The 14992-nt window shown below is 38.2% G+C and overlaps 1 protein-coding gene across 1 annotated transcript in view; it reads right to left on the bottom strand.

The window, feature by feature from the left end:
- Nucleotides 1–6076: 6076 nt before the first annotated feature.
- The window catches only part of LOC135595138 (lipoamide acyltransferase component of branched-chain alpha-keto acid dehydrogenase complex, mitochondrial-like), a 54010-nt gene continuing 45094 nt past the window's right edge, over nt 6077–14992 (bottom strand). The window contains exons 7-8 of the mRNA XM_065085656.1: nt 7546–7773; nt 6077–6453 (exon numbers count right to left, since the gene is read on the bottom strand). Coding sequence (XP_064941728.1) covers nt 6340–6453; nt 7546–7773 — 342 coding nt within the window. The 3' untranslated portion in view covers nt 6077–6339. The remainder of the gene's footprint in view (nt 6454–7545; nt 7774–14992) is intronic.

Here is a 14992-nt window from a genome sequence, read left to right as displayed (position 1 = left end):
TTGGAAGTTCTTGATTCATCCTTGGGTGCCTTCCTTTTCTTTGGCCTCTTCATCCATTCAAGTTCATTGTTTATTTTAGATTTTTGTTTAATGAACTTATTAAGAGTTGGTGTTCGAAGTTCAAGTTCATCATTGTCCTCATCACTTGAGTCATCGCTCAAGTGGTATTCATTTGTCCAAGGTTCCAAATCCTTCCTGTTCTTTGGAAGGTGGTTCAAGTGTTCATTGTGTTCATCATGTGCATTGCACACCATTTCATATGTCATTAATGAGCCGATAAGTTCTTTAAGTGGAAAAGTATTTAAATCTTTTGTTTCTTGTATTGCCGTTACTTTTGATTCCCAAGCTTTAGAAAGTGATCGTAAAACTTTACTAACAAGTTCAAAATTCGAGAAACATTTGCCAAGAGCTTGTAAACCATTGACGACATCCGTGAAACGGGTGTACATGTCAACAATGGTTTCGCTCGGCTTCATTTGAAAAAGCTCGAAATTATGCATTAAAATGTTGATTTTCGAATCTTTAACTCTAGAAGTGCCTTCGTGTGTGATTTCAAGAGTGTGCCATATGTCGAAAGCCGTTTCGCACAAAGAAACCCGATTGAACTCATTTTTGTCCAAAGCGCAAAATAAGGCATTCATAGCCTTTGCGTTTAAAGAAAACATCTTCTTCTCCAAATCATTCCAATGGTTCATTGGAAGAGAAGGCATTTCAAATCCATTTTCAACTATGTGCCATAAATTCAAATCCAAAGAAAGTAAGAAAACTCTCATTCGAGTTTTCCAATAAGTGTAGTCCGTCCCATTGAAAAAGGGAGGACGAATGAGAGAATGACCCTCTTGAAAACCATAAAGAGCCATTTCTATTTGGGTGTTAAACCAAAGTAGAAAACCGTGGCTCTGATACCAATTGTTAGGATCGGAGCGGCACTAAGAGGGGGGGGTGAATTAGTGCTGCGGATTAAAACTTCGGTTTTAATCAAAAAATCTTTCGTACGTTAAGAACGAAACTTGAGAAATTTAACTTGAAGGCGTATTCTTAAAGTTGCGCAGCAAGAGTAATGAGGAACTAAAGCAGTAAGAAGATTTGCAGTAATGTAAATGACAATAATAAAAAGCAAACCAGAGATTACGCCGATTTTTAGAGTGGTTCGGTCAAATGACCTACTCCACTTGCGAGGCCCCTCTTCGATGAGGCTCCCACCTTCCACTAGCAAGTCTCTTGAAATGGAAGGGTAAACACCCCTCTTACAACCTTTTACAAGCAGTTCAACCTCTTACAAATTTTCAATAAGAAAGGAGGAGGAGAACTCTCTAGCAAATTGAAAACAAGACTTGCTAAGACTTTCTAAGACTTTTCTCTCAATCAAAATGCTTCTCAAAAGTTGTAACCTCAGCTGAGATTAGAGGGGTATTTATAGGCCTCAAGAGGATTCAAATTTTGGGCTCCAAAATTTGAATTTTCTTAGGGTTTCCGGTGCTGGAGGTGCCACCGCCCAACCAGGCGGTGCCACCGCCCAGCACTCGGGTGCTGGGCGGTGCCACCGCCCAGCCAGGAGGTGTCACCGCCCAGCACTCGGGTGCTGGGCGGTGCCACCGCCCAACTAGGCGGTGCCACCGCCTACAGTGTTTTCAGCCCAACTACAGTGTTTTCAGCCACTAGTTGGGCTTCAATCTTGGCTCTCTAGTTCGCTGGTTTAGCTTAATTTTTAGCCTAAACCAACTCTGACTTTGGGCCCAGTTGGCCCCTAACCAGGATATAGGATTATCTCTTAATCCTAATCCTAATTACAAGTGGACTACATAACCAAAACACATCCTAAGCAAATTTTCAACCGCGAACGTCGAGTCTTGTTCCGGCGAGCTTTCCGACGAACTTCTTCCGACGGACTCCCTGCAAGCTCCCAATCTTTGTGATGACTTTTAACGAGTAGCCGAGCCTTCTCGGTGATCTCCGCGAGCCTCCGACGATTTCTTCGGCGAACTTCCGACACGTTCCCGATTTCTTCTCGGATGGTTCCGGCAGCATCTCCGATGATTCTTCGGTCTCTTAAACGTCCATCGAGCTCGACTCCGGTATTCTCGCTTTGTGTTTTCTGGTTATCGTAGTTAATCCTGCACACACAAGCAAACACTCTACTCCGATCTAGACAATTATTATAACGCAAATTGACATTCTGTTGCCCGGCACGTCATTGGTTGGCGCTTCGTCCGATTCTTCGGTGCATCGTCCTCACTTGCGGCTTGTTGCCCAATCGGCGGTTGACCTCCGCAACCCCGATATCCTTGGCGCAATTTCGCTCTCCTTGGCCCGATGCCCGACGCCTGAAGCCTTCTGCCATCCAATATCCTGACGTGATCTCCTCCGACGCAACGTCAATTCCTCCTGCGTTAATTGTCTAATCCTGATCGAGTAGACCTGCATCACTCAAAATACAGTTAAACATCTAAACACAATCAATTAGTTTCATCATCAAAATCTGAGATTCAACAATCCTAACCCTAATTAACGTGCCAACTACGAATTTAAAGACATTTCCTAAGCTATTACAAAGTCCGTAAGTCAAGACTTCTTCCGACAAGCTTCCGGCGAACTTCCGGCGGTCTTCTGATAAACTCTCAGAAAACATTCTACAGACTCCTAACAGGCTCCTAGACTTCACGATTTGATCTTGGCAAGTTCCGACGAGCTTCTTTGGCAAGCTACAATCTTTCTCGGTGAGATCCACAAACTTCCGACGTACGTTCCGGCGAGCTTCCGAAAACCCTTCGGCAAGCTCCCTACTCATTTTCGGCTAGTTCCGGCAACATTCCCGACGAATCTTCGGACCCTCAAACGTCCATCGAACTTGACTCCGGTATCCTTGCTTTATGTTTTCAGGCTATCATAGTTAATCCTACACACTTAACTTCAATAATATGGATTAGATCAATTAACCCATCAATTGATTTCATCATCAAAATCTGAGATTCAACACAATGGCCGTAACCTACATCCACTCCTGATTCCTCCTCCGTTTAGGCCATCGGCATCTACTATCGGTCTTCCTTCAATGGGCAAAGACCAGTTACCTTCTTACAACTCTTTCTCCTTTTTACAAGTTTAGGAGACAACCTTTTACAAGCCTCATATCTCTCTTAGATTGATCACAAAGCTAAAGGAGGAGGAGGATACTTAGCACTTTTACAATATTTTTACAACCAAAATTTCAAGACTTTTTGTTCACACTTTTCGTACTTTTTCATGTAGAAAAGAGTGGGGTATTTATAGGCACTAATGGCTTCAAAAATGGAGCCAAAAAGTATCTCATCCTGGGTTTTCGAGGTACTTACGGTACCACCGCCTAGTTTGGCAATACTACCGCTTGACAAAGCCTTGGAGATTGGGCTTAGGCAGTATCACCGCCTGATAGGATGATACCATCGCTTGGCAGTATTAACGACTGATGGTACCATCGGCCAGTCTGGGTGGTACCATTGCCCAAAACCACTTGGGAGGTTGAGCCTTAAGCGATTCCACCGCCTAGTATGGGTGGTGCCATCGCTTGACGTGGCTCCAAGTGGTTGAATGGGCCAACTAACCGGACCAATTCAACCTTGTTTAGGGCCCAATTGGCCCTTAATTGAGTTAGTAGGATTTCTCCCAAAACTAACTCAAATTAAAGTCCTAATTATGATAGTTAAATCTAAAACAATTACAATAAAAGGGATCTAAGTTGTTTGGCATGTTAATTGTTCAACCGAACTCTCAATGAACTTTCGACGAACTCTTAGCGATTTTCCAGCGAGCTTTCTATGAACTTCCGACAAACTTCCGACGAGCTTTCAGTGAACTCCCGATGAACTTCTGACGAGTTTTTGACGAACTCTCGATGAACTTACGGTGAGCTTTCACTACATTGTCCAATCCTTCAGTGTATCCCCCGATTCATCTGGCCTAATGCCTGATCATTGACTCCAGCCCAACATTTGATTATTCTTTAATCATTTTACCTTTCTCATGATCATAGTTAGTCCTGCATCACTTATCTCAAGACATAAATTAGATCATTAATTCACCAATTGATTTCATCATCAAAAATCGAGATTCAACAAGGTGGAACCTCCTTAGAATGTGCTTAGACTTCTGATGAGACCTAGGTTCCTTCGCTTGAGCAATCGTCCCATTGTTATCGTAATATAAGGGAATCGGCTCCTTGTTATCCGGCACGACTCCTAGATCTATGAGGAACTTCTTTATCCAGACTCCCTCCTTTGTTGTCTCTACTATAGCAATATGCTCTGCATTCGTGGTCGAGTTAATAATAGTATCCTGCTTGGAACTCTTACAGCATATTTCTCCTTCATTCAAGGTGTACACATACCCCGAATTCGACTTACTATCATCAACATCAAACTGAAAACTCGAGTCCATGTAGCCTTCAACCTTGAGGCTACTACCTCCATATACCAGTAAAAGATCCTTACTCTTTCTCAATTACTTAATTATACACTTTACTACTTTCTAGTGCTCCAAGCTTGGATTCGCTTGAAACCTGCTCATGACACTCAAAGCATGCGTTATATTAGGCTGGTACATAGCATGACATACATGATAAACCTTATCGCTGGTACATAGCATGGCTATATCTTATCCATGTTCATCATTTCTTCAAGAGTCGTTAAGGACATACTCCTAGAATGTGATATCCCATGTCTTATCGGTATGAGACATCTCTTGGAATTTTTCATGTCAAACCTTTTGACAATGGTGTTTGTGTACTTGGATTGGGACAAACCAAGCATCCTCTTAGATCTATCTCTATAGATTTGAATCCCTAAGATATAGGATATTTCCCCTATGTCCTTCATGGAGAAGTGTCTAGATAACTAAGTCTTTACTATGGATAGTATTCCTATATCATTCACAATGATCAAGATGTCATCCATATATAACACCAAGAAGGTGATAGTGCTTATACTTATCTTCATGTACACACAAGACTTATCTTCGTTCTTAACGAATTCATAAAATATAATCGCCTCATCAAATCTTATATTTCAACTTCGAAAAGCTTACTTTAGTGCATGAATGGACCTAGGTAACCTATACACCTTATCTAGGCTGTCCTTGGACACGAATCTCTTAGGCTATATCATATACACCTCCTCGAGGTTACTATAGAGGAACGTGATTTTCACGTCCATATACCAGATCTCATAATCATAATGTGCTACAATAGCTAACAGAATTCAGATAGATTTTAGCATGGCTACGGGTGAGAAGGTTTCGTCATAGTCAACACCTTACCTTTGATGATACCCCTTAACCACTAACATTGCTTTATAGGTCTCTACCTTTCAATCTACTCCGATCTTCTTCTTAAAGATCCATTTGCAACCAATGGATATAATACCCTCGAGTGCATCAACTAAGTTCCAAACCTTATTGAAGTACTTGGAATCCACCTTAGAATTCAAGGCTTCTTACCACTTCCTAGAGTCTATACTTGCAATAGTCTCCTCGTAGATCTAAGAATCAATATCCTCAATATCCACTACTCTAATATGTCTTACATATCTCTCAGGAAGATGAGATATTCTGTCGGACCCACGTAACTTATAAAAAAAATTTATTCGATCTTTGAACTATCATATTTGAAAATTTTTTTAAAAATTTTATTCTAACTTACAAAAATATGGATTTTATAGAGTTATATGATATTAACTTTCCTTCCTTAACTGTTATTCTTGTAGACCTCCGCGTAGTCCTTCCCACATAGCTATGGGAAAATAAAGGGTACGAGGATAACGGTATATAAATTTATGACTTCAATACAACGTTCTACATAAGAAATCAATTGATCTTGTCTCTCCTAAGAGCGAAGAAGGCGGACAGTCAATACTTGAGACTCTGCAACTATATAGTTTGCAACTAGTAATGCCCGCGCTACAATGCCAAAATCATGCACTTTGAAATAGCAAGCATGAAGTTGCGCTCGTTGGTTGCATTAACTTTCTGTCTCTACTGGAGAGCCGATTAGAGTCAGGAGTGATGGCAATCAGCAGGAAATAAAGAAATATTAAGAGGTTTAGGATCACTCAACTCTTTAGATTTTTTTTATCACTAATATTTTTTTATTTGTTAGACATGCAACTGTTGACTTTCAATGCTTTTTAACTTCAATGTTCCCTCCCCACTGTGAAGTGACTGTACTTGTTCAAGTCTCTTGAGTACAAACATCCAATTGGCATCCGCCTCCGAGAAGCAGATTGTGTAAACTATATGCTTTTCTTTTCTTGTGCTTGAGGGGAGCTGAGGTCCTACTGAACCAGCAGCAGAACTGTGTCGTTTGAAGAATCATCGCATGTCCAACAAGAGAAACTCTGGCTTTTCGATCAGAAGCTTCCATTCATTGCAGAATTTAGCAACTGTAGCTCCATCCACGATCCTATGATCAGCTCCAATTGTGACCTGAAGCCAGAAGAGTCATGTTCCAAGTGTAAGTGGATGAACCTAGATAAGAATTAAAAACGGAGGCAAGTGTCTAGAGATTTTGAGATCTCCTTCTCTGGTTGCTTATCCAGTTTGTGTCATATGTTTCACCACAATACTAATTGTCTGGATTGGTAAGCAACCACCTATCTTTCTTATCCTCAACAGTAAAATGCATTCATGGTGGTTGAAGTGCTATTTTATGCAACTGGCTTGAACCAAAATACTTGTTTGACAAAATTATGGCAAAGTCACCTGGCCAGGTTTAACTCTAGTTGATTGGGTTTAGACCAACAATAACAGGGGTATGGAAAATTCAAACTGCATGCGGCCCATTCAAGATCCAGTCAGGTTGGTCTATCCAAGTAAAGTTTGTGGTGTCAAACTCTTAAAAATATAATGTAACTTCAGCAAATACAGGAACACAAATGAATCTTGATGGCAATGAGGTATTCTGATGACCAAATTGTCCAGCACTCAAGCCCATGTGTATCTATGAGAAAATGTGGTAAAGAGAAATTCGGCTTTTCCAACATCAGAAGTTAAATCATAAAATCCTAATTTCAAGATTTTATGGGTCAAGTTATTTCAGATACCATCATAGCCAACCCATTATATCCAGTTGTATTTGGGTAATCCAAATCAAATCCAGATATCAAAACCCTCACCCAAACCCAACTTAACTTCTGTTTGCTGTCAATTTATGGTAAAAAGTTCCTACCCCTACCTACACTACATTCCATGGATTATCCAAACTATATACTGAAAAATATTCTCATATATACTCATAAATTATTGCCAGCAGTCCTAATATAGGATAAGGGTGTTGTTGTTGTCGTCATTGTAATGATACATCCATTCACCAAAATATTGACATCAATATTCCCACTAAAACTGAGGGAATGGAGATCTAAAATTGATCCTAACAAGAAAGAGAATAGTTACAGGTACAGAGGGCTTTTGATTAAATAAAGGGTTGGATTGTAATTTTTCCAAAACAAAGTATGCAACTATTTAACTATAAGTGCATGCTGAATAATCACAGTCAAAATGGCTGAATTGAAAACTTACATTGGCTATTGAAGCTGGATAAACATTATCAGCATCATCAAAACGGGGAAGTTTTCGAATTTGTCCAATAGCAATGATAGCAACCTCAGGTAAATTAAGAAGTGGAGAACCAAACATGCCACCAACTGCTCCAATGTTGCTCAAGGTTATTGTTCCACCAGTAATATCTTCAGAATTTAGCTTGTTGTTTAATGCCATCAGTTGCAATCTGGCCAATTCCTTCATAATCTAATTACAGAACAAGCATCATTCAGAATGATTTTGCGTATAGATGTACATCAAATAAGTGAGATGAGATTAAGAGTAAAAGATTAATAATTAATCCAAAACCATTGCAACAAGTAAAACATTAAGGTATTATAGGATGTGAAGAAAAAATGATGAAGTATATCAAAATCAGATAAAGTATGTAAGCTAGTGACAGAATGTCTTATCATGACAAGACCACCCAGGATTGGCAACAAACTCAACAATCTTAAACATACGTATCAGTGTGCCCAAACATGACTACTTATTCATGTTGTCAAATAATAAGATGTCGAACAGGGCTTTTTGCTCAGTTAAATAAGAGCTAGAGAGTCAAAATATACCAATTTGATACTCCGAAAGTGATCAGGAATTGTCGACTTATCCACTATAATAAAAAGACACATCCAAACACACATTGATCCTTTTACCAATTTTGCTTGAATCTTTTTGTGTACACTGCAGATAGTAGATTCCTTATAGAGTGAAAATTCATATCTTCCATTGTTTGTACTTCTGAATACCAAATCAAGGTCATATTTCTCATGTGTATTAAAGGGATGCTACTCCTATGAAGATGCATATGATAAATGCTCAAAATTTCAAATGGCTAATGCTTTTGTCAGATAATATATTTCTTTATGCTGAGGTGATACCAGTGATTTCAATAGGCGCTCGGGCGCTTGCCTCAAAGAGGCGCCGCTTGGGCGCTCGCCCGAGCCCAAGCGTCGGGCACTTGCCGACACTTCAGGCAAGCATCGGGCACTTCAGACTTTTAGGTCTGGTTGGTCTCTGGTGCTTTAGTTGGTTCAATTGAACCAACTAAATCACCAATATCAGGCTCCCTCTCGCGATTTCCCCGACTTCCCCAACCCTAAAACTCGCGATTTTGCCGTCAAGATTTCTTCTCCGTTGTCGCTGCTCTCTGCCGCCACTGCCACTATCGTTGCTTGCCGCTACTATCACTACTCGCCGTTGACACAATCGCTGCTCGCCGTTGCTGTCGGCGCTCCCGCTGTCGCCACCGCTCCCGCTCCCCCTCCAGCTACGGTTGTCGCCTGCTACCGTTGTCGTTGCCTCAACACCTCGGTCTTCTCACACTCTTCTCACTATACTGTTAACAGTATATTAATAGTATGCTAATAATAGTATTTTTATTTATTATATTAATAATATATTATTTTGATTTTAATACTATTAATTTTTTATTTATTTAATAGTATATTTTTTATTTAAAAAATAAAAAATATACTATTATGATTTATTTATTTATTTATTATGATTTTGTACCTAATTTTTTTAATTTAATAGCATATTTTTTATTTAAATAATTATATTTATTAATTATATTATATATTTTTATATTTTAGCGTCTCGCTTCGCTCGAGTGAGCGCCTAGCGCCTCGGGCATTTTTGGACCTTGGTGCCTAGTGCTTTTTAAATCATTGGGTGATACATCATGCAACTTGGACTGATGACTTAGGTCATAAACTTGGTAAGCGAAGTCGAACTTCCACCAACCCAAGATGACATGACTCACAACATCAACCAATCAAATGTCAACACATGAAAGATCCTGCAGATCAGCTTTAGTTTAAAATGGGTCTCCCTACCCAACATTGACAGCTATGATAGGGCAGGCATCAAGTTGGATGGTATCCAGGTTGCAAATGAAATATTTTCCACTGAAACATAGGCCAATGATAAAAGATTTGTTCACTTTCTTTTACCTCTGTTAAAAAAACTTTACCGAAACTTGTCATAAGCTAGAGCACTACAAAATATTACACACCCATAATAAAACATATGAAACTATCCTGATCTCTAACAAAATAATGCCTATTGGTCAGATCATCTTTGATAATAACTAAATGAATTCTACATGCCAAATTGTATGCGACTGTAACAGAGATTTACTGTATACACATGAAGACTTCAAAAATTCAGTTTGCATGCAGAGGAATGACAACTCAAGTCTGCAATAGGCTCATTTTCCATCAAATATGAAGTTGACCAAGACGTTTTCCCACCAACTAACATGGAACATATCAGATCATATATTATACCATAAAGTCGATTTTCGGCCAAGTGAAAAAGACATCTATAAAATCGTGACTAAAGAATATGACTAAACGAAATGGATACATTTGTCTCATACTCTATGGACACGAAGAGAAAAGATATATTTTACATCTCAAAGGGGTTATAATTGGATATACCATTATTTCTAATATAGGAGTTCTTATATCAATGGGAAATGCTCTATCTTTGAGTGCAGTTTGAATTATTAATTTATATAATTGGAAGTAACTAATTAGGTTTGCAACGAAACCTAGAAATCAATCACTGATCTAATTTTACCTCTTTGGGATAGAACTCAACAGAACAGTTTAGTGTCAGCAAGTGATTAAGTAGTTCCTCAAGAGAAAATTATTGACTAGATACGGTAATACAGAGAAACAAAATTGTTTGAGCCCCTTCTTTCAAATAGGATGATGGATTATTCACTACAAACTGAAAGCTAAGCTGTGATAATAAAGATCCCAGGGAAAAAGAGATGTCTCGAGATTTGTTAAAGTAATAGGCATAATTTCAGAGTCATTCAGTTTGAATACTATGTCAACAGATTTAAAAAAAAAAAGCTTCCTATTACATTGTGAACATATTACTGATTTGTTGAGATTATTTCCTCTTTTGTTGGAAATTATTTTCCGATTTTGATAAGATTATTCTTTTGATTCTGTGAAGATTAATTTCCTATCCTTTTCAGGTGATTAGTTTCCAGATTTTTGTACGATTTAGTTTCTCCATTTATCAAACTTGTACCCCTATAAATTCTGTAAGGTTCTCATAATCTAAAGCATCAAGAAGTATTCCTTTCTAAATGGTATTCAGAGCCTATCCATACAAGACCAAAAGCTTTTTTCTTCATTGTCCAAAAATCTCTCTTCCTTCCTCATGTCCTCTTCAACCCAAACCTCTATTGGTTCTATCCATAACCAAACCATGTATCAATCATTCCCTTGTGAACTCCAAACTATTCATCCCCCCTTTGGACTCACTGGTCAAAACTATTTGGAATGGTCCCAGCTTGCATCCACTTTTCTAAAAGAAAAAGGAAAATTGAGCCACTTAATTGGACCAGTACCAAGCGAAGATGACCCGCATTAGTTACTCCGGATGAAGAAGATTTGATGATCATGACACTGGAACTCAATGCAACCATAGATCAGTGGAACGTGCGTGTTTCTCTGTTTCTATGTACGACAAAGCATAAAGTCAAAGGTGTTGCTCAGATCTACAAGATCAAGACTAAGATACATTCCACAAAGCAAGGTACTTTATCTGTGATTGAGTACTACAATATTATGAAATGATTGTGGCTTGGATTTGATTATTATCAAAATGTTAAGATGAAGTATAGTGAAGATGCTGCTATGTTACTAATGATTCTTGAAAGAGCAAGGATCATTTTTAGTCGGACTTAACATGTAATATAATCAAGCACAGATTCAAGTACTTAGAAACTAGGAAGCACGAACACAGTGGTTTGGGTGGCATACCCATGTCCGACACATGTCAGACACGGATTCATCACCAACATGACTAGACACATGTCATACATGTGTCGAGCCTTGTCTTGTTTTTTTTTAATTCTTTTGATTCAGTTGGATACGAAATTCACATGTTGGACTCCGGATTTCTCAGTGCTTGCGTGCGGAGACATCATGAAACCTCCAGAATCCTTCCTTACAGATTCAGGGAGGATTTCTTACCTTTTACGAACGGATCATCGGTGTTAAATACACTTGTGTCCTACCCCTACCGAACCCTTCTTCCTCACTAGCGGAGCCTTTGCCCTTGCTCCACCTATGGAAGAGGAGGCTCTACCCCCGCCTCGAATGCCTCTAGACCACCACCACCCATCAACCACCTCGGCTTCAACTCCCGAGCGAATTGGAGGTTTCACAACGAAGCAAACCCTTATTCCTCAACAAAGTGAAGCCTTTGCCCCACCCCTAGTCCACCATCAAGGTCTAGCGAAGCCTGCACCCCAACGAAGCATCCTCACCGATGTCTGGTTAAAACTATGCCCCACTTGTGTCCAATCAGCGTCTCATCAACATCCTCTGCCCCCCGCCCCTCAGTGCCCCACCGGTGTCACCAAGCACTAGCGAAGCCTTTGTCGTCGCACACTCGCACTATCAGGCCCTCCTCGTCGAGCACCGCACCTATGACCCGACGATCATCACACTATCGGGCCCTCTACCCTAAGTGCCCCACTTACGACTCAATAACCGTCGCGTGCTCTCGAGCCCTCCGCCCCAAGCACCCCGTTGTTATCATGTGTCACGCGTAGCTTCTTCCTCAGTCGTGTTGCATCGCAATGTTTATTTAGATTTTTTCACTGATAAAAAACACTTATTTTGATTATTAACATATTATTAACTTTTTACTTTTTTATTTTTCTATTTTTTATTTTTATTTTTATTTTTTATTTTTTATTTTTAATCTAGGCTTTTTTATTGCTTTTGATTAAATTGTTATAACAATATGAGTAAACTATAAAATATAACAATCTGAGTAATATATATTATATATTATATAAAAAATATTAATCTAATATTATATATATTAAAAAATACATGTGTCCTCCCTGTGTCCGTATCCTAATTTTTTAAAAAATGGTGTATCGTCGTGTCCCTGTCACGTGTTTGTGCTTCTTAACTTGGAAAAGTCCTACCATCCCATAAACGAAGACTTCTCAATCAACAGGGCCAAGGAAGGAAGGAATGTAGTGTTGAAAAATCCAGCTACCGAAAGTTTTACCAAGTCTTCTCTATGCATAGAAACTCGATGTCTAGTAACTCCGAGATTGAGAGACTAAATTAGGAGGATATTGAAAAGCTTCGGAGTTTTCTCACTTCACTAAATAAGCCTAGTGCCATTTGTTCTCTTGCTCAATCAGGTAAGTATTATATTTCTTATTTTAAATGCCTCCATCAGGTAAGTATTATATTTCTTACCTTTAAATGCCTCTAAAGACTATTGTTATGGATCTTGGGTAATAGATTCAAGAGTCCCACTGACGATATGACCAACTCCTCAATAACTATCAACTTTATATCCCGTCCGAAAATCAAAAAATTAAAGTAGCACACTATAGCAGACCAAGGCACAATTACACTAACACCCTCCGTTTCCTTAAAGCCTGTATTGTATGTACCTAGTCTTCCAGTAAGCCTTCTATCAATTCATTAAATTACTACAGATTCAAAATGCAGTGTAACTTTCTTTCTGTCCCATTGTACTTTTCAAGATCAAGTTACAAGGACGATTAGACATGCCAAGGAAAAGGAGGGGCCCTACTATCTTGAATATTGCAGTAAAAATGGCAATAACTATTTACCATCATCCTATCCTCGAAAAAAAATTATTTAATAAAGTTCAAATTTGCATCTTGGACATTCATCTTTTTTCTTGGTTGAAAGGCATGTTTCCTTCTTCGTTATTCAAGGCTTGGATGTCAACGAATCTGATTGCGATGCTTGTCAGTTAGCTAATTACCAATGTGTTTCTGTTCCATTGATTAAAAAAATCATCTCATCTATTTTCATTGATTCATACCAATGTTCAGGGTCCCTCACAGATCCCAAATATTACCGGACTTATTGGTTTGTTTCTTTCATTGATGATTATTCTCAAGTGACGACTTTATCTTTTGAAAAATAACTCCGATGGTAGTTTCATCTTCATTACATTTCATAAGATGATTCAAATTCAGTTTGGTTTTAACCATACTTTGTCCTCTAAAAAATGAAGGAATAATACATCAATCATTGGATACTCCACAAAAAAAACAATGTTGCTAAAAGAAAGAATGATCATCTTGAGGTAACAAGTGTCACCTTATCTTCTTAATGTAACACCTGTTACCTCTCCTTCTCGAAGTAACATGTGCAATACTATTTCAAAAAAGATGCCCAAGACATACTGGGGAGAAGCAGTACTAACTACTACTTATTTAATATTACCATCTAAAGTTTTAGAAAATAAAGCTCCGATTACAATTCTATTTGGTGGCATCTCTTTTGTTCATATTCATTCTCAACGTCATGATGAACTTGATCCTCAAGATCTTAAATATATATTCCTTAGTTATTCCTCCATACATAAATAATTAAGTGTTATCCTGCTTCAAAGAAATTTTTCACTTCAATGGATGTTACTTTTGCTAAAAATTAATTCTTTTAATAAACTCTTCTTGTCAAGACAAATCCTTGAGTCTTGAACTTTAGGATCTTGATCTTCCTGCATCAAACCTTTCCATAGTTCTAACAACTATATCGAACTCTAACGCCATGAATGAGGATGAGATAAATGGTATTATCACTACATTGCCACTGCAAGTTTATTCAAGAAAATTTTCTACTCCTGAACCCAAGCATGACCAAGGATCCCATAATAGATACTTGAATTAGTTTTAATTTTACTCCTCTATCTTTATCCACTACAGAGCCCATGAACCCAAACAAAATAGCCATTTGCCGGAGTTTAAAGACATAAATCTATCTATTGTCATAGGGGAACAAGAAAATGAACCCAACATCCTATCTCCAATTATATCTCATTTGATAAATTATCTCCAGTTTTCTTTACACATCTATGTCCAATTGAAATTCCAAAAACAGTTCAAGAGACATTTAGAGATGAGAATTGGAGAAAAGCCATGATGGAAGAGATGAGTGTACTAAAGAAAAAACAAAACATGAAATACCAATGAACTTCCTAAAGAAAAGAAATTGATTGGATGCAAGTGGGTATTCACTAATAAATATAAAGTTGATGATACTTTGGATTTTGGAAAGTTACTAGATTAGGCTTGTGGCCATTATGGAGACCTTTGCTCCGGTTACAAAAATGAAAACCATACATGTATATCTTTAGCAGCTAATCTTGGTTGGTCTCTACAGCAATTTGACATTAGAAATATTTTCTTATATGATCTTGAGGAAGAAGTTTATATGGAAGCACCTCCACGGTTTGATAAAGGATTTAAAAATAATAACGTCTAGAGATTGAGAAAGGCATTTTATGGATATGAAATTTCGACATAGTAAAGGTGATCATACTTTTTTTATTAAGAGGTCACCAAGTGATAAAATTTCAGCTTTAATTGTATATATTGATATGATATAAT

Source organism: Musa acuminata, chromosome BXJ1-10 (genome assembly GCF_036884655.1).
Source record: "Musa acuminata AAA Group cultivar baxijiao chromosome BXJ1-10, Cavendish_Baxijiao_AAA, whole genome shotgun sequence".
In the NCBI taxonomy this organism is placed as follows: Eukaryota; Viridiplantae; Streptophyta; class Magnoliopsida; order Zingiberales; family Musaceae; genus Musa; species Musa acuminata.
Note: the sequence above shows the minus strand (reverse complement) of the source record. Positions and strands in the feature narration are given on the sequence as shown.